Raw genomic sequence first — 18,301 nt, forward strand, 5'->3', positions numbered from 1 at the left:
GTTTTTCCTCTTTGCACTATGCTTTCCAATTGTCATCTTTATGAAAAATCAAGAGGTAGGACAAAAAACACCACACCCAGCACCGGGTGTCCCAGGGAGATCCTAAAACAGTAATTCTCACCTGAAGAGCTGGGGCCGTCACGCCGACCCCTGATGTTCAGTGAGTGCACGGGGCTGTCCCCACAGTACAGAGGGGTCGGTCCACCTGGGATGCTCAGAGGGACTGCATGGGAAGCATGGGAGCTTCAGAGGGACTTCCGGAAGCCTAAGAAGGAAGGCGCAGCAGCAGATTAAGGCGCTCAGCCATACACAGACGTCAAGGGTGTGGTCCTTTCCTCTCCCACCCACCTGCTGAGAGTGAAAAGGCCAGATGGCGAAGAAGAGAGAGGCCCTCCTCACCTGATCACTTGGGAGCTGGCCACACATGGAATTACTCCAGTTTTACACGCAATACGTAGTGGGGGTTGCTCACACTTAAAAGAAGCCTATTTGGTCACATTATCTTCTTGGTAGAAAAATCAGAATTGTTGCATGTTGAAATCACTTAAAGCAGGGAGTTTGCAGTAGCAAAGGCAGTGTATGTTTTTGAGACAATTCACTACTAACCGCGTAGTGCAGTGACGACCTTGGGTCCAAGTTGTGACCACTGAAGCAAGCAAATAGGGGGGAAAAAAACACACGTTTATTTTTCTGAAGATGACGTGGCCTAAAACTCCAATGGCACAAAGTTTAGAACAAATGTCTGCTGTGAACATGATTCACATCCACTTCCTAAACTCCTAACTCAGCAGCAAAGGGCATCAGATCAAGTTAGGAGGGCATGAAAACCTGCATCTGCCTCGCCTCCCCACCCTAAACAGCTGTCAGTTTCCCAAAGCAAAGTCGGATTCTGGAATCTGCCTTATACCCAAAATTCTTAGATGAGAGGCGAGAACAGTAACTCAGAAAATATCAAAAAAATGATTGATGTTTACGACCCGGATTTTTGGTAAACCTTCCTAGATTACACAATCAGGTCAACTGAGATAAGAAAAAACACTGCTTTGTTCCACTTCTGGGAGCTACTTGTTACTGCCACTGTATTTTTTTTTTTTTTGGTTGGCTGAATTACAACCCCTTTAAAAGTTTTTCAAATGGGTCCCCACCCCCCACCAAAAAATCCCACCAAAGTGAGGTTCTAATACCATTTTCTCTGGAAAAGGGGAAACTATCTATATTCTTGGAAATGAAACATTATTTGAATCAAAACTGAAATTTCAAAGCAAAGGTCATATACTTAATACTTGCTAGCTGAAGAGGAGTGTGAAAAGGCTAATATTCCTGAGTTTGTGTGTAGAAAAAGAATCAGAAAATTTGAAGCATTTGGGAGAAAAATTCCACTTGCAAGACAGACATCCAAAATGGCTCAACATAATTTATTTTTTTTTTTTAATGTTAAAATGTACAGAGTTCTTTTGAAAGTACTTGCTAGAAAGGGGGAAAAAAAAGTGATATTACATACAGGAGAGGAAGGAGACCGGCTGGCCCAGGAGCGCGTGACATGGAGAAGTACGAAGGCATCTAGGCACCCCTTCCCCGTAGCTTACAAGTCACCATGAACAAAGTACAAAGAGGTTACAAAACAGGAAAAGCAAATATAAACAGACAGGAATAGACTTAGCTTCATTTGTACATGCGGCTTTTAGAGGCATCTGGAGCTCTATTCACACACTCTAGAGATCTCTTTAAAGAGAATTTTTATCTTTCTTAAAATAGTTTTTAATATTCTACAACAAAGATAAAAAATTTTAAAGATGGAATGAAATGAAAAAGCTCTTATTTTAAAAGGCATCAAAGTCACTAACAGTGAGTTTTTTAAATTTCTTTTTTTAGAAGATTACCCAAGTTATCTTGCTAAAAATACATTTTTTTTTTTAAACAGAAGTGAAAAAATGACAGGTACCAATATTACTGTGTTGGATAATTTCTTTTATAATATAGAAAAGAACATTTTCTCTACAATAGTTCTAAAGTCACAAAAAGGCTTGTGGAAAAAGGGAGCTGCCCGATTGAAAATTGTTTTTTTTTTTTTTTTTTTTAAAAAGAAACAAAACCAAACACAACCGCAAACCAACAGAAACTGAATTCACGGCCCTCCTTTCAACAGCTTCTCCTTCTGCCCTGACCCACCCTCCTCCCAAGACACCTCCCTCCCCACCCACCCCGTCCCCACCCCAACCAGGAAGCAATGACAGCGCTGAAGAGTCGGCAGAGGGCAGCACAGGGCACGTTCTACACACGGGACGGGGGCTGGAAAGGTATATACAGAGACTGGTCCTACTCAGCCTTGCGCATGCTCAGAATGCTCAGACAGCGGTTAGGAGGCGGGATTCTGCCTTGTTCTACCTAACACGTTTAATTGAGAAAGTCAATTAAAGTGTGTGTATATATATTAAAAAAACCAACAAACCTGTGCATTTGAAAAAATTTAATGCCTAATTTGTTACTTCAAAAATTTATCTATATAAAATGTACAAATAAAGGAGAGAATTTAACGCTTACAGGTATTTCTTTAAGCAGTACTTCCTCCTTTTGGATATTTGACTGCACATACCAAGTGGTATAATAGTGTCCATCTTCCAATGATGGAACATATATACGTATATATATATACACACATATATATATACTTCTATATATATATATATGTTTTTTTTAACCTATCCCTGGAGCAAGTGACAAGAGAATGGGCGAACTGGCTGCACAAGAGAAAAGAGAATGAAGTTGGAAGTGACATAGGAGCCTGCCAAAACCCTGCTGTCCAGATCTGCCCGACTATGCTGGTGGTTGGTCGATCCCTCTTCTCCTCAGCCTCTCCCCGGGGAGGGGCCGTGCATCCCGATTCACAGGGGAAGGGACTTAGGATCTCAAAAGACAAAGGAAAACTAGAGGTATGTTATCACTGAAGTAGCTATAAGACTCACGCCACGGTCTCCCTCACAACACGCTATCTGCGTCATCTCTTCCAACACAAAGTAAACAGTGTCAAAGGTTAGTCAGGTATTTCTCAAGCCGCTGACGTGTACAGTCATCCGCCAACCCTTTAGATGAGGACGTCAGAGGCTCATCGCCACATCACCGGGGACTATTGTTCACTCTAATCACAGTCAGGAAGGCTCGAGAATCGAGACCCTTAAGAGTCTCAAGGTATGTACTAAAATCAAGAGGCTGCGTGGAATTATGTGCGTATGGCTGATTCACCAGGTGGTAAAAAAAACAAGAGGTTACATTCCTCTTTTGATTGTTAACTGACCATCTATTCCTCCAAGGCTGGATCAGGATTGCAAACAGCTTTCCTCTGAGATTCTGCTGTTAATTGAGACTTACAGTATTTGTGTGTCTCTGAGTGCTGAGTGGGAGTAGTTTTTAAAAAATTATATTACACTTGATCTAAGAAAAACAAACATTTCAATGAAGTCCATCTATAAAGAAACATTCTTGGGGAAAGGTTTCAAGAGGTGTGTGTGTGCGCGTGTGTGTATGTGTAGGGAGTGGAGGGGATTTTAGGAGGAGAAGCATTTTCCTGCCTCACTTTATTAATAATAATAATAATAATATTAACAATAATAATAAGTTTAAGGAGCTTGGGTTGTTCTCCATGTCCCCTTCCGAGTCTCCCATAAGTGCCTCCTGCTGGAATGAAGTAGGGAATGAAAGGCTGGGTGTGGAGGAAAAGGGTCTGGCTAACCCTCGAGATGTATATGTAACATTTAAAAATGACGACACTGGGAGCTGCAAACACTTGAGGGGAAACATACATTTTAAAATAAAATAAAGATAATTCACTTTTACACAAATTCTGTCCATGTGGCGTGTAAAGAAAGTAAGGCTCTTTTTAATTATGAAAAGATTTCTGTGCATGTTTCCCCTATCCCCAAATCCGTTTTTAGATGAGTTCTATTGTAAAATGTTCAAGATTGTGAAGAAAACCAAAACCCAGAACAAAATGAACCCCCCAAAAAAGAGAAGACCAGGTTTTCTAAAAAATAAAATAAACCAAAGAAAAATTCCTCTAAATCTACAGCAATATTTTAACTGGAAAAAAAGGTCCATTTTTCTCTGGTTTGTCAGTATAAAAGGTTCCTTTATTTATATATATTTAGGTTCTGAACTGCAAGTCCATCTTGCTCATCTTCTCATGTAAGGTCCGTTGAGCGACTGCTTGGGCACGCCCGCCGCGTTCATGTAGCTGTGATGGGAGGGGCCCGTGTACATCACGTTTCCGTGCGGGCTCGGCTGCATAGGCTGCTGGGGGTAGGCCTGGCCCCCCATCACCCCCATCTGCATCTGCATAGGATACTGTGCTGTCTGGTTCATGTAGGCCGGGTTACTATGGTAACTGCTGTTCATCATGGGCTGGGTCATTCGATAGCTGTTCATGGCGTTCAGGGTGTTCATATTCATGGAATTGACATTATAGGCAGGGGTGGGCATCAAGTTCACCCCCATGTTCATGCCACGCTGCACGGCCAAGGCACGTGGGCCGGCCTGCATGGCGACCGCGGGCGGGCTGCGGCCGTACAGCTGCTGCTGGTGAGCCGCCGCGGAGGGCAGGGGCGCCGACTTGGAGCGGATGGAAATGTGCCCCTTGACGGGCATCTGCCCTTGCAGCCTCTGAGTGTGGGGAATGCCAATGTTGGTGGCAGACATGTTGCACTGCAGCAGAGGGGACGTGAGGTTCATGGTGGTGGAGGCCAAGTTCGGGGGCGGTGTCATGGTGGCTTGTGCTTGAGGGGTCCCTGCTAAGGGATGCGATGGAGCCAGCTGAGCCAGTCCCGTGTTGGACAGAGAAACACTGGTTGCATAGGAAGTCACAGCAGGAGAATGGCTATAAGGCATGGCATGGGGGTCCATAATGGTGTTGGTCAGCTGCTGCAACTTGGCCAGACTGAAGGTGGCCGACGGCTGGGAGTAGCTGCCGGCCCCGAAGTCCCCGGGGATCCGCTCGTAGATGCTGATGTTCCCCGTACTGCCGGACTCCGGGATCTCCATGATCATGGGCGCCGGAGTGAAGCTGTTGTTCATGCTGCACTGCGACAGAGGGGGCTGCTGCTGGGGCGGGGGTGGGGGCTGTGGCTGCTGGGGCGGCGGCGGGGGTGGGGGCGGCGGCTGGGCAGGCGGTGGGGGCGGGGCTGGCGGCTGAGGCTGTGGCGGTGGAGGCTGCTGCGATGGCTGGGGCGGCGGCGGCTGCTGAGTGCTGGGAGGCCTCTCAACGGCACAGCTCTGCGGGGACTTGATGCCACAGTTGGCGGCGGGCGGGACGCTACTCTGTGGCATCAGGCTGCAGCCGCCACCCATGCCAGCCATCTGCTGGGTGACCACGCAGCTGTTCTGGGTGAGGCTGCTGGAGGACGACAGGCCGTAGGAGCAGCTGCTCTGGGAGGAGCTGTTCCCACAGATGCTGCTGCCCATAGTGGAGTCGTAGCTGCTGGGGTTCTCGTAGTTCTCTGTGGTGCTCTCGATGCTGCCCAGGTCGCTGAAGCCGCTGTCCACCACCTGCTGGGAGTGGTCGGATACGGAAGGCACATCCATCATGGGGCTGGTCTCCATGTTCTGCATAGACGGGGCGGACAGGGATCCTTGCTCCGGGCTGATCTGGGTGTAGCCCCCTTCGAGGGCGGGCACGCTGGGGCTGCTGACCGAGCGCACCGACTGGCTGGGGTGGGACTGTACGGAGGACAGCGGGCTGTTGTGCTCTGAGGCGTGGCAGTCCTCCACCAGGGCCAGTGGTGGGTCCTCGTCGGCTTGCGTGTAACTCTGCAGCGTCTGGCAGGCGGCCAGAGTCTCCTCGCAGTCCTGGTAGGCGCCCTCATGCTCGCCGCGCTCCTCCTGCGTCAGGGACTGCACGGCCTGCACCGTCTCCAGGTCCAGCTCGCTGTGTGGGATCTCCTCCTCCTCCTTCAGCTCCAGCAGCTCCTCCTTCGAGCGCGAGTCCTCCTCGCGGTCGTCCTCAGAGCCCGGCATGTGCTCCGACACCACGGACGCATCGTGCGAAGTCTGCTCCTCCTCGGAATCCGGCTCCGTCTCCTCCTTGTCTTTCGGGTTCTCCCCACTGCCCTGCACATTAGGATCTAAAAAAGCCTCCCGGCCGCCAGGCTCCTCCTTGACGCCCTCCCGCGCCGGCGGCTCCCCCGGCTCCTCCTCCTTCTTGGCGGGCTCCAGGTGGCCGTCGTCCTCGTCGTCCGCATCGTGATCTTCGCTCTGGTTTGTCTCCGCGGCCGTGTCCTCCTCCTCCTCGGGCTCCCGCCTGGCCAGCTCCTGCGGCGCCTCCTCGGATGGCCGCTGCTCTGCCGGGACGCGGGGCTTCTCCTCTTCCTCACCGGCCTCGGGCTCCTTGGCTTCGGCCTCCGGGCTGCTGGGTTCGGCGGGAGAGGCCGCCGCCCTGACGTCACTGCTGGTGGTGTCCTCCTCCTCCCCCTCCTCGACCTCCTCCGCTTCCAGGGGCAGCTCCTCCTCTTCCTTCCTTTCCTCCGTTAAAGGCAAGTCTTCTTGTGGTTCAACAGTTTCTTCGCTTTCTTCCATTTTGGATTTACGTCCCGCTTTCGGAAGGGGGACGATGGGCTCAACGATGCACTCTTGAGCAGAGAGGGGCACCATCTCCCGACTCAGCTTAAAGCCCGGCTTGCGACCAGGTCTCTTTTTCCAGTGGACTGGTTTGCGGCTCTTGCCCTTGGGCCATCCCTTCTTCTTCTTCATGGGCGTGGATGTATCTGGCTCAAGTGGAGCGTCCTTCACATCACATTTTCTCAAGAGAGACACTGGCTTTAGGACAGGAGTGTCTGCACAGGAAGGATAAAAAATAAAATAAATTACAGGATCTTGTATTTGCTAGTGCCTTTGTCCGAGCCCACATGTACAACAGAAATGATTTTATTATCACCCCAAACTCCCGACTATCTTCATTTCTAAGTTAAGAATCTAAAGGAGAAACCTATTTCATGATATCTTCTGAAGTCACAGAGGGAACTGGCAGAACAAGGAAAAGAATTCTGGTCCACCCACCAGGTTCAAGTGCATCATCAAAGCCAACTGCACATCTTTGGGAAGTTACCCTAAGACTCAGGATCATCATTTAAAAAATGGAGATAAGCTTTACAAGGACACATACTAGTAGTGCTCAGAGCTACTTTAGACAAGCTGTCTTTACCATATAAATTACATATCAGCTCACTTATCCCTCCCCCCCATTTATCTTATTGCTTTGGTTTTCTTAGTTTCTACAAAATCATTACTTCAGGTAATATCATGAGCCAGCTACTCCAGGCCATGTCTGAGCAATCCTACAGGAACACTTCCCAGCCAGTGTTGTGTTTGTGTAAAAAGAGCTGCAAGACATGTAGTCCTGGACAAATACTGACCTGAAGCAAAGGGTTTACTAGAAATAAATTTGATATTAGCATCACTTTCTCACCATCACTTTTTCTAAAAACTATGAAATATCTATAGCATAAAATTTACCATTTTAACATTTTTGGGTGTACAGTCTGGTGCAACATTAAGTACATCCACATTTCCATTAATTTTTAAAAAGAAGACCAGCAAGGTAGGAACAGGAATTTTTTTTAGGGGATGGGGAATGGAAGTAGTAGGACTAAAAAAGTATAGTTACCAGTAGTAACCTGAAAATAAACAAAGGAAATGGCTACATTAGAGAAAATTCTGTTCAACAGAACTTAGAGGATACTATTTTAATCTATGATGATATAAGACAGAATTTTGCAAAAGTGCCACATTCTTTACTTTACAAAATAAATTTTTAGTTTCCTAGTTACATATCTCAAAATATAACACAATAAAATTCTGGAAAATCATGCACAATAAAGCAAAAAACTTAAGTCATCACTACGTTAAAACTATTGATTATACAAAAACACGAGACTGAAGAAAATGCAAGTTGTCTACTAGATTTGAAATTGAGTGAATTTATTTTTAAAAGCCCAAATAGTCAGTACATAAAAGCTATAGGTTTATGCACCAAGCGTGGACGTGATTCCTCTGAATTCGCCCAGCAAAGCACAGCAGCTCAGTGTGACCCCAGCAAGGACGCCACACAGCACAAGGCAGGAAGTTCGGGCAACGATGTGAACAACTAGTTTGGGACCCAAGTCATATATCAGCCCCTTCTTTTCATCTTTAAAGAGGAAACGACAACCAGTCTAATCACCGGATTTTTAGCTATGCCATAAAATTTAACTTATTTTGAGGTACTGTTACCCTTTTATTAGAAATTTACTACTCGTTGAATAAGACATATTACAGATACAATTCAGGAACAGATTTGAAGCAAGTCCAATTTACACGAGTCTGACCTTATTCGAGAGCCACTTCTAAGCACTTAGTCATTTAACTGTATTTACTGAGTGCTTATTTTAAGCACTCAGCATACACAATTAGCAAAACAGGCCAGGTCTGTAGACAGTGCACTCCAGTAAAGGGTTATTAATTATCTTCTTTACGCTAAGTCTCATCCACCCATTAACTAAAGACACACATAATGGACGAGAAAGGACTAGGCAAAAAGAACAATTTCCGAACAGCAAGATTACTATCTGCTGAGGCAAAAACAGGTGCTATGGGGGAACTGGGAAAAAACACTCCGAAAAAAGGACAGAGAAGTAAGGCAGAAGGTGAGTATGAGCACACTGGACACAGCTCTTCGGGGGCTGCAAGTCGTTCTGCACTTGCTCGGTGGGTCATCTGCCCCTCACCCTCTCTGCTGGAGGTTTTGCAGCTACTACTGCTGTATCTTTCAAAACCAGGAAACTACAACAAGCAACCGCTCTGTGAAACATACCATCAGCATCATCTGACTCTTCGTCATCGTCTTCATCTTTAGACTTCCTCTTAGAATCAGACCGACACCTGAGAACGTCCTGGGAGGCCAAGCGATGGAAATACCCTCGAGAGAAGAGTTCACTCTCATCCTCTTCTTCCTCCTCCTCATCAATCTCGAACGTTGGCTCTAATCTCGGCATCGGCCTCTCGGAGTCGGAGTCTTCAAAAGGCTCGTCCAAGACCTCCGTGGTCTCAGAAATGGTCTCTGTGACAACACTGCTATTGTGGTGTTTGCGTTTTCGGACTCTCCTTCTTCGGTGAAGAATTGGTTTCTATTTGAGAGAGAAAGAAGCATTTTATTTACGGTAATGAACACCGTCATTTTCATTAATAACACGATTAATAGTTTTTAAACCTGACACAATTAGCACGTATCAAATGAGTGCTGTTTGCCAAAAGACATTTTGAACATTATTTCAAAATACCATAGTTAAGATACTATATATACATAAAGTGTCATAGATACAAAAAGGATCACTGAAAACAACTTTGTAAAAGAACAGAGGAAAGAGTGGATGTTACCATTCCCCTACTAACAGTCCAGGTACATTTAGTACCCTAGGGAGCAGCCTATTTCAATATTGAAATGACACAAAGGCTAGTCTCTTCTCTTTTCCTCAAAAGAGAAAAGAAGAAATAAAACACCGTACATCTCACAGCTCCACTGTGCGTGTCAGCAGAACCACCAGGAAGGCCACCTTCCACTGTCATGCACTATCCACAGAGAGCTACAGTGGAGCCTGGGAATGTGGAGTCGGGATAGATCTCCTTGGTGTTAGCGAGCATTTCAGAAATAAAACAAGTCTGGTGTTGGGACGTGGCACATTAGGCATACTTCTGTACTAGGGTTGATCTAACATCTTAAATCACATAATAGATATCACAAAATGGTATCATATATTACCAAAGCTGATCTAATTCAATCCCCTCAGTCTACAGAGGCCAGAAAGGTTATAGGACTTGCTTTAAGGTCACGTCCAGTCAGTAAAGAAGTGGCTATAAAATTATTGGCAATTCCTAGTCAAGTGAATTTAAAACTTTACAAGCATCCTGTACATGTACTCACTGCCTGTTATAATACTCTCTTTTTACACAGGGAAATAGCATAATTTTATTTTGTAAAAAGGCAACATAAGCCCAGGATGGCAAAGATATATTCTTCACAGTCACGTAATGAACAACAGGTTAATCAATTTTTCTCCACTTCAAACTTACTAGTCTTTCTAGTTGAGAACACAGTTTTTCAAACGAGGTTAAACATGGCCCTACTCTGAGGAGAAATGGCTAATCCGAGGACTGGGGCGTGAAAGTAAGTATCTATGAGGCCACACGGATATGTCAAGAAACAGGAAAAAATGGGTAACTCTACTGAACAGAATTCAAGTAATTAACACAGATATTCTGCTCTTCAGGAGCAGTGTAGAACTTCCTGCATCTTAGGTATGGGCTGCAGGCAGTAACCTCCCTCCAAAGAGTACAGTACAGAAAGGGGTCTGAAACAGCAGTAACTCAAGAGTGAAGAGACCTGACAAGTCTGGCACCTGGAAGTCAGGCGACTTGGACTGACATCAACACCAACAGTGAGAAGTCACACGGACAGCAGATGCCCTTGTATTTGGTCCTGGTACAGCCTGATGGCAGATACCCTTCTATGATGTGACGAGAATGGCACTTTACCTCTGTGGCCTTCTTCCCAAAACACTTCACCCCATTTTAATACCATAAGGGGCATTCTACAGTATATCTAGCAAGTACTCCTCAAAACTGACAAGGTCATCAAAAACAAGGAGTCTGAGAAACTGTCACCAATAACCAGGGAGCCTAAAAAGACATGACAACTAAATGCAAGGTACGTGGTGTGCTGGGTGGCATCCTGGGGAAACGGGGGGAAATCTGAACCAAGTATGGGCTCCAGTTAATGAAGTGCTTGTGCTGGTTCCCGATTTGTGACCAGTGTGTAGCATCAAGGGAGGAGGTCAGTAACAGGGGAGGCGGGGTGTGGAGAATATAGGAACTCTTCATACTTTCTTTGCAATAGATCTGTGAATCTAAAACTGCTCCTAAAATGGAAAGCTCTTTTTTCTCTGATAAATAGCCCTATCTTTTTTTTTTTTTCCCCCAAGGCTCTGCTAAGGAGAAGAATGATTTTATTGCTCTGCGTGAAAGCTGCCACCTCTCTAGTCCAGGGTGGCTCATCCAGAGAGCTGACACGCTTCGGCCTGGCAGCAATGTTTAAAGTTCACGCCACAGTTTGGGAGGTCTGTGGTATACGGTTTAACAGAATCTGTGACTACCACCTCATAGCATTCAGTAATAACCTATCATTCAAAGTTTGCAAGATGAAGAAATATAGTTTAGAAAATACGTTGAAAACAAAGTTAAGTGAAACCACAGAGGGTTGAAGAGGAGAGAGACCCAGGCAGGACACAGCGCTGTGCAGGGCGAGGGGACAGGCGTCACTCTGAGTACTGGGGCACTGTCCCGCCCACTCTCCATGCACCTATGGAGTGTGTGCCTCTCCTTTTCTAGTAGAAACATTTCTAACCCGTGCTTTTGGCCTCATGATTGTGGAATCTCAGCTTCCCAACCAGGGTTTGAACCCATGGTCCCCACAGTGGAAACTCAAAGTCCTAACCACTGAACACCAGGGAAGTCCCTGGGGGGTTTTTTCAATCCCTAATAAGTCATAGTTTGAAATCAAACCAGCAAGCTGAAAACAGCCTGTCAGCCCTTAAATAAGTGTATGACTTCCAGGTGAGCACTCATGAACCAGAGGAGCCAGGTGCACACGACACGTGCTCACTGGAAGATCACAGGCCAGGAGACACTGGGCATGCAGCTGAAAGGCTAACACCTGTGGACTCCTGCCCCGATCTCTCAGAGCTCCGGGCCGGGGCAGGCCGGGGCAGGGCGGGGCGGCCCCACCTTCCGCTTCAGCGTGGGCTTGGTGAGCACCGGGGGTGAGCTGGACCGGGGGCTCTCGGGCTCCCCGTCCTCCTCGCTGCTCTCGCTGCAGCCCCGCAGCGCGGGGCGGTCCCCGTCAGCGTAGCGGCCTTCGCAGTAGCGACCCTCGCTGTAGCGACGGGGCAGCCGGTCGTGGGCGTCGGGCAGCCCGCACTTCAGCGGCTCGGGGCTCTTCTTCGGCGGGCCTCGCCAGAGCTCGAGCCCCTCGCCGGGTCTCCTCTTGGGCCCGTCTGGCTTCCCGTCCTGGTTCGGCTGCTCCTGGGAGGCTGCCGAAGGCTCCTCGTTCTCCATGTACTGCTCTTGGGAAGGTTCTGACTTTTCCTCACAGTCTCCGTACTGCTCCTGGGGGGCTGACGTCTCCTCCAAGAGCAGTTTCGGGTCCTTATCACCAAAGCGTTCCTGGGCTTTTCTGTTCTTCCTCCCCCAGCGGCCTCGCCGAGACGGCTGACTGTTGGCAGGAAGACTGTCACGGGGAAGGACCTGTTTGCTCAATCGAGTGGTATTGGCTGGTGTCGCAACTTCTGGTTTCTTTTCACTTTCTACTGAAGTGTAAGAATCCTGTTCTTTGTTCTCGCGAGATGCAGACTTCCCCACCTGATTTTAGGAAATAAAACCATGCTGGTTAATTTTCAGTCTTATTTGGTTATATCTCCTATTCTGGCCTTTTAAATGTTGGGGTAAGAAAACAGAGCTTCAAAGATGACATTATTTAATACTTAACATAAATATCTCTTGTGTGATATGCAATGTTTTAAAAGCTGTATGGGTAAAATCCATACCAATTATGTGAAATATTATTATTATATCCCCGTTTTACAAATGAGGTAACTGAGGCACAGAACGTGTAAGTAGCCTGCCCCAGGCCATGCAATAGCAAATGAAGAAGCTGGGATGTAAACCCAAACAGTGATCCAAGAGCCAGTACTCTTAACCACTGTGCAAACAATAAACAAAGTGACTAATATTTTCCTTAAGTGTTAGTCACTCAGTTGTGCCCGACTCTTTGTGACCCCATGGACTGCAGCCCACCAGGCTCCTCTGTCCATGAGATTTTCCAGGCAAGGATACTGGAGTGGGTTGCCATTTCCTTCTCCAGGGGATCTTCCCAACCCAGGGATTGAAGCCCGGTCTCCTGCACTGCAGGCAGATTCTTTACCTAGTGAGCTACAAGGGAAGCCTTGTATTATTTTCCTTATAATCTAGTAAATGTTAAATGACACAGTTCATGAAATTTATCAGAAATTTATAAACAGAGAGGAGACAAACTCTGGGGCATGGGCAAGAGAAAGAGGATGATCAAAAAATGAAAGAAAATTTCTGGAATGATTTTGACTTATTTTATTCTGAATACTTAATTTTACTTGGAAAATTACACTAAACAGGGGGCATTGAAACTATTTCTATCAAAAGAGAACACAGAGTTTTAAAGGATGAAAGCACTGCTTTAAAAAAAAAGGACAGAGAACAGTATGCATCACATGAAGAAAAATGTTGAAAATGATGTAGGACCTTCACTAACCCTTTAATGGCGAAAGACACGGAGCCGCTCAGTGCTCTATTAGAAAATATGCACTGCTTACATTATTTCCTTAATGTTTTAAGGAAAATGAATCTTCATTTTAAACAACGGTCAGATTTAAATTTAATTCAGATTCCTCAATTTCTATACAGCTTCAAACTTAGCTCTTATAGGCACTCTTGATAAATACTCATAACTAACACAATATAACAAATCTGAACGTTTCCTAATGATACAAGGCTTGAAAATATACAAATAAGTAAACAAACCCAGTCTTCCTGAAATTTCTATCACTGAAATAAACTTGGAAATTCTACTGTGAGTTTATAGTACTGGTTTTAGATCCCATTATATGTAAATCACAAACACGCCTGAAAACCAACACGCGCTCTTCCGTTACCAACACCGGGAACCGCCCGTGCCCTTACACTTGGCTCCAATTCTTCCTGGCTCTGACGCTCTTCCGGCTCTCTCTCCTCCTCCTCCTCTTCCTCCTCCTCCTCCTCTTCCTCCTCCTCCTCCTCCTCCTCTGAGACAACAGAATTGGAGACTATGACAGGAGTCCAGCGCAAACACTCAGGATCTACATCTACAGGCCGCAGATTCAGCTGAAGCTTTGCCATGTGATCCTGGATAAGCTTTTCCCGGCGGATAATCACAAATCTGAAACCAGAGAAAAGTTTATAGCAATCAACGACGTACCAGGAGTACCAAACAATGAATATGGAGCTACACTCCCAGAAACCCTAGAAATGAGAGCAGATAAATGCTTCAAAAAAGCCTGCCTGGAAAGACACCACCGAGATGGCTCAGAAACACGAAGGTGGATAAAGACTTCGCACTCAGCTAGAACGATGGAAGCTGTTTCAGTCACTTCCTGGCTCACACTCCCCACCTCTGAAATTTCTGCTATTCTCTTGCATTCTGTCTTTTATTCTCCATTGTCCTGGCCCAAATGCCTCCTTTCTTTGTGACCTTTTCTCCATCACACTAGACAGGTAAGCTGTCTTTTCTCTGACCTGTAGCTCATCCTGTGCCATCTGTACGGAAATTAATCAAAGGTGTATTTTAGTTGATACTATTTCTGCAGCTGTTACTTGTATGATGAAGGTACTCCCAATAAGTAACAGATTCAGTAGCTTAGGTCCGAAAGTTAGACAGAAGACCAGAAAAAACGTTTTTTAAAAAATGATCACTAGTATAAAATATATAAAGGAAATGAAGTCTCAGGATCACCAAGTACACCACTTACGTCAGTTCATGCACTTTAACTGATAATCCGGCTGCCCGATCCAAACACCTCCACCCAATCACCTTCCAAAGGTGATGCAAAGGGATGTAACACTCACTGGTCACTCCGGAAGTCCAGCATGCGCAGGTGGTGCAGTGTGGAAGTGATGTCTTGAGGGCAGATTCCAGTCAACTTACTCAACTTCTTAATGCTGATCTGCTTATCATTTTGGTGATAAAGGCACTCCAATATTACACTTTTCCAGTAAGCCATGTAGGAAAGGCGACCTAGATCGGATAATGGTTTCTCTGGAGACCCTGCTTGGCCTTCACGCTTTGATAACAAATAACCTAAAGAAACCCCCAAATCACAAATATGTCAGAGAGCCTAAAAGATAGCAGTTTACAAAAATAACAAGCCCTTCTTCCATAATCAATCCAGGTATTATAGGCTATCATTTCAGAGGCTAATTCCTTCAAGAACAAAATTACAAAATTACTTGAAAACAAATTTGCAAGAAGATTACACAATTTATACACTCTGGAAATCAAATTAGTATTACTTTGTCTATAGTTAATATAAATCACATTGTTAGAATATTCAAGCTGTTAAAAATCAGGACTTCATATTAAAAGGCTGCACAGATAAGATCGAGGCAAGACGCTTTTTGCCCATGGATGGAGGAGCCTGGTGGGCTGCATTCCATGGGGTCGCTACAAGTCAGTCTCGACTGAGCGACTTCACTTTCACTTTTCACTTTCATGCAATGGAGAAGGAAATGGCAACCCACTCCAGTGTCCTTGCCTGGAGAATCCCAGGGACGGTAGAGCCTGGTTGGCTGCTGTCTATGGGGTCGCACAGAGTTGGACACGACTGAAGCGACTTAGCAGCAGCAGCAGCATGATGAGGGAAACCATCCTTGCATGTTTTACTTGGGCCACTAGATGGCAACAGAACTATTTGTCTGCACAATATAAGACTGCCTTCAGTTTTTACATAATCCTATTAAGACTGTGGTTCTATGAGGGACCTATATGACGATTTCTCACTTCAATGGAAATGCTCCTCACAATCACCCATCACCCAAATTCATGATAAGCAAGAATGCAGCATGCCAGCATCACTGTGTGGTGCTATCACTCTGTCTTCTTGTCTAATGCATGGAACAGGAAAAGAAAGGAATAAACTCTAAGGGAAAGTATCAAAAATGGAGATGGCAGAAAAAGGTAGCATTTTGTCATCAAAGAAAATATCCATCTAAGAATGGTGAAGTGGGAAAACACATCACATCAGGAACAGTTTTAAAATAAAAACAAATACTATAATCATACAGACTGTTGTTTGTATAGCTCCAAAAAAAATGACTGAAAATATTCTTCCTAACTCTGCTACTTAATGGCATAACACATCCAATCACGAGTCCTATTTCAAAACAATATACTGATACTAAAGGAAACTATGTGTTTTATCCTCTACTACTAGTTGGAAGAAAAAAACAGGAAAATGTAAAAAATAACCACATATGGTGGTTATATTGTGTCACATATTGGCACATATTTCCAATTAAATATGGTTAGGGACACAGTCCGGAGAAGGCAATCGCACCCAACTCCAGTGTTCTTGCCTGGAGAATCCCAGGGACGGGGGAGCCTGGTGGGCTGCAGTCCATGGGGTCGCTAGGAGTCGGACACGACTGAGCGACTTCCCTTTCACTTTTCACTTTCATGCACTGGAGAAGGAAATGTCAACCCACTCCAGTGTTCTTGCCTGGAGAATCCCAGGGACGGGGGAGCCTGGTGGGCTGCTGTCTATGGGGTCGCAGAGTCAGACACAACTGAAGCGACTTAGCAGCAGCAGCAGGGACACAGTCTAAGGCTAAGTAGAGTAAGGTTCACTGGTCCATGTGAGAGAATTAACACTAGAAATGTAACCATCTGATATTTAGAAGAACTGCCTCTCAGAGTCCTTTTAACCATTACTTCTGAAAGTATTCCTTTAAATATTACTATTTTGAGCGAATATCTGAGGGAAGATATTCCCTCAAATAACACTATTTCATAATCAATAGAAGGCATGTGTGCTCAGTCGTGTCTGACTCTTTGCGACTGCTTGGACTGTAGCCAGCCAGGCTCCTCTGTCCACAGAATTTTCTAGGCAATAATACTGGAGTGGGTTACCATTTCCTTCTCCAGCAATCAATAGAAAATTTACCTCAAATACACATTTACTTTCAAAGCAAGATTATCAATGTATAAAACAAAATGCAAGTTCCACATGACCTTTTTAGAACAGTTAGCTTTCAATTTTTAACTCAAATTACATTATCTACCCTATCATTTACTTCTATCATTTTTAAAGGTGCATCGCATATTTTGAATCACTAGGTAAAGCCTGTAACTAAACCGTGCTGCACACATTTCTCAGATAACTGGGTAAGAAAAATAGGGCAGGTGCTGCACTTCTTTATTAGTGCTAATTTAAGTAGTTCTACGCTTTTTCATATTGTGAGACAGAATTATTGCATAAAATAAAACTAAGTTCCACTGTAAATTAATAGCTGCAAATTAAAACTATTTGCTATAAATCACATAGAAACTCATATCTAATATTAGCAATTTAAAAATACTTCATGTCCAACCAAAAGAAAGTCCACAAGAAGATACAATGAGCAGTTACGTTACTATAATCCTTACTGAAATCGATGAGAAACCTCCCATAGCCCTTGCGTTGGTACTGGGGAAGAATCATTATACAGGAAACGTTATATTTCTGTTGACAGTGCTTTTCCTGGTAGAAAAAACAAAAGCCTAGTTTTAAAACAACAGGCTGCTAAGACTAAACACTAATGTTAATTTTTAAGAAACAAAGATTAACAGTCAAAACCACAGCCCTGGTCCTTTGGGATTAGCAATGCACATCAAGAAAAAAATACCCCTCTGAGAGGGGGAGGACAGTGTTAAGCCCCTGGCACTCTCCACAAAGCAACCATCCCCAGGGAAAAACATAAACCAAAGTGACGCCACCCAACACCACCTGCAACTTGAAAACAGTATGTCAGCGCCTGAGATGAGCAGAGGAATCCCAGTCCTGACCATCTGCAAAGCTACAAACGCTGCCGTCAATGTGGCCCCTAGAAGTGGGACAGTTCATCACCGACTTCCAAGTTCCTTTTATTGTAGCTCCTGCTTTGGCGCTACATACGGTGGGTATAAATACACCTCTATAAATCAAAGCAATATATTTTAAATTATACTGAACTACTGAAACGGCCTACTAACAACTAGGGCTTTTCACTTAACTATTTTTATATAGTTAGATTTTATCATGGGCTTTCTTAAATAAAACTGCATCTTTTATGTTGTCTGACAACAGAAGAAACTTTTTTTTCTCTCCAAGAGAATGGAAAATTGAAGGAGAGAAAGTATCCTTTAATAAAAAATGGCTTCTTAAAAATTCTTACTTCTATGCCTAAAATTCAAATTGGGAAGAGAAGATTTAAACAGAGAAAGAACTCAGGTAATGACTCTGTTTATTTCACAAGTTCTGCCTATCATCACCATGGGAGTAGAAGCCATGGCAAAGCTTTCCCTCTGGGGTGTGAGCAGCAGTTTTATGTTCCCAGCAGAGAACAGCCCTCTGAACGTTACTAGGCACCTGCTGGCACCTGCTAAGTGTCTCGGCGGTCCTCCTGCTTCCCTTTCCAGAAAGCCACA

At 45.0% G+C, this 18,301-nt stretch overlaps 1 protein-coding gene across 5 annotated transcripts in view; it reads right to left on the bottom strand.

Moving 5' to 3' along the window:
* Positions 1-1,394: 1,394 nt before the first annotated feature.
* Positions 1,395-18,301, bottom strand: part of KAT6A (lysine acetyltransferase 6A) — a 108,711-nt gene continuing 91,804 nt past the window's right edge. For 3 of the 5 annotated variants that reach the window (XM_086380432.1, XM_086380431.1, XM_086380436.1), the window contains exons 12-17: positions 17,282-17,375; positions 14,707-14,938; positions 13,741-14,020; positions 11,800-12,432; positions 8,834-9,146; positions 1,395-6,818 (exon numbers count right to left, since the gene is read on the bottom strand). In XM_086380432.1, coding sequence (XP_086236558.1) covers positions 4,168-6,818; positions 8,834-9,146; positions 11,800-12,432; positions 13,741-14,020; positions 14,707-14,938; positions 17,282-17,375 — 4,203 coding nt within the window. In that variant the 3' untranslated portion in view covers positions 1,395-4,167. The remainder of the gene's footprint in view (positions 6,819-8,833; positions 9,147-11,799; positions 12,433-13,740; positions 14,021-14,706; positions 14,939-17,281; positions 17,376-18,301) is intronic. The other 2 variants (XM_086380435.1, XM_086380434.1) reach the window with 1 other exon arrangement.

Source organism: Bos grunniens, chromosome 27 (assembly GCF_055505025.1).
Source record: "Bos grunniens cultivar Pamir isolate PY7600 chromosome 27, Bosgru_T2T1.0, whole genome shotgun sequence".
Taxonomy (NCBI): Eukaryota; Metazoa; Chordata; class Mammalia; order Artiodactyla; family Bovidae; genus Bos; species Bos grunniens.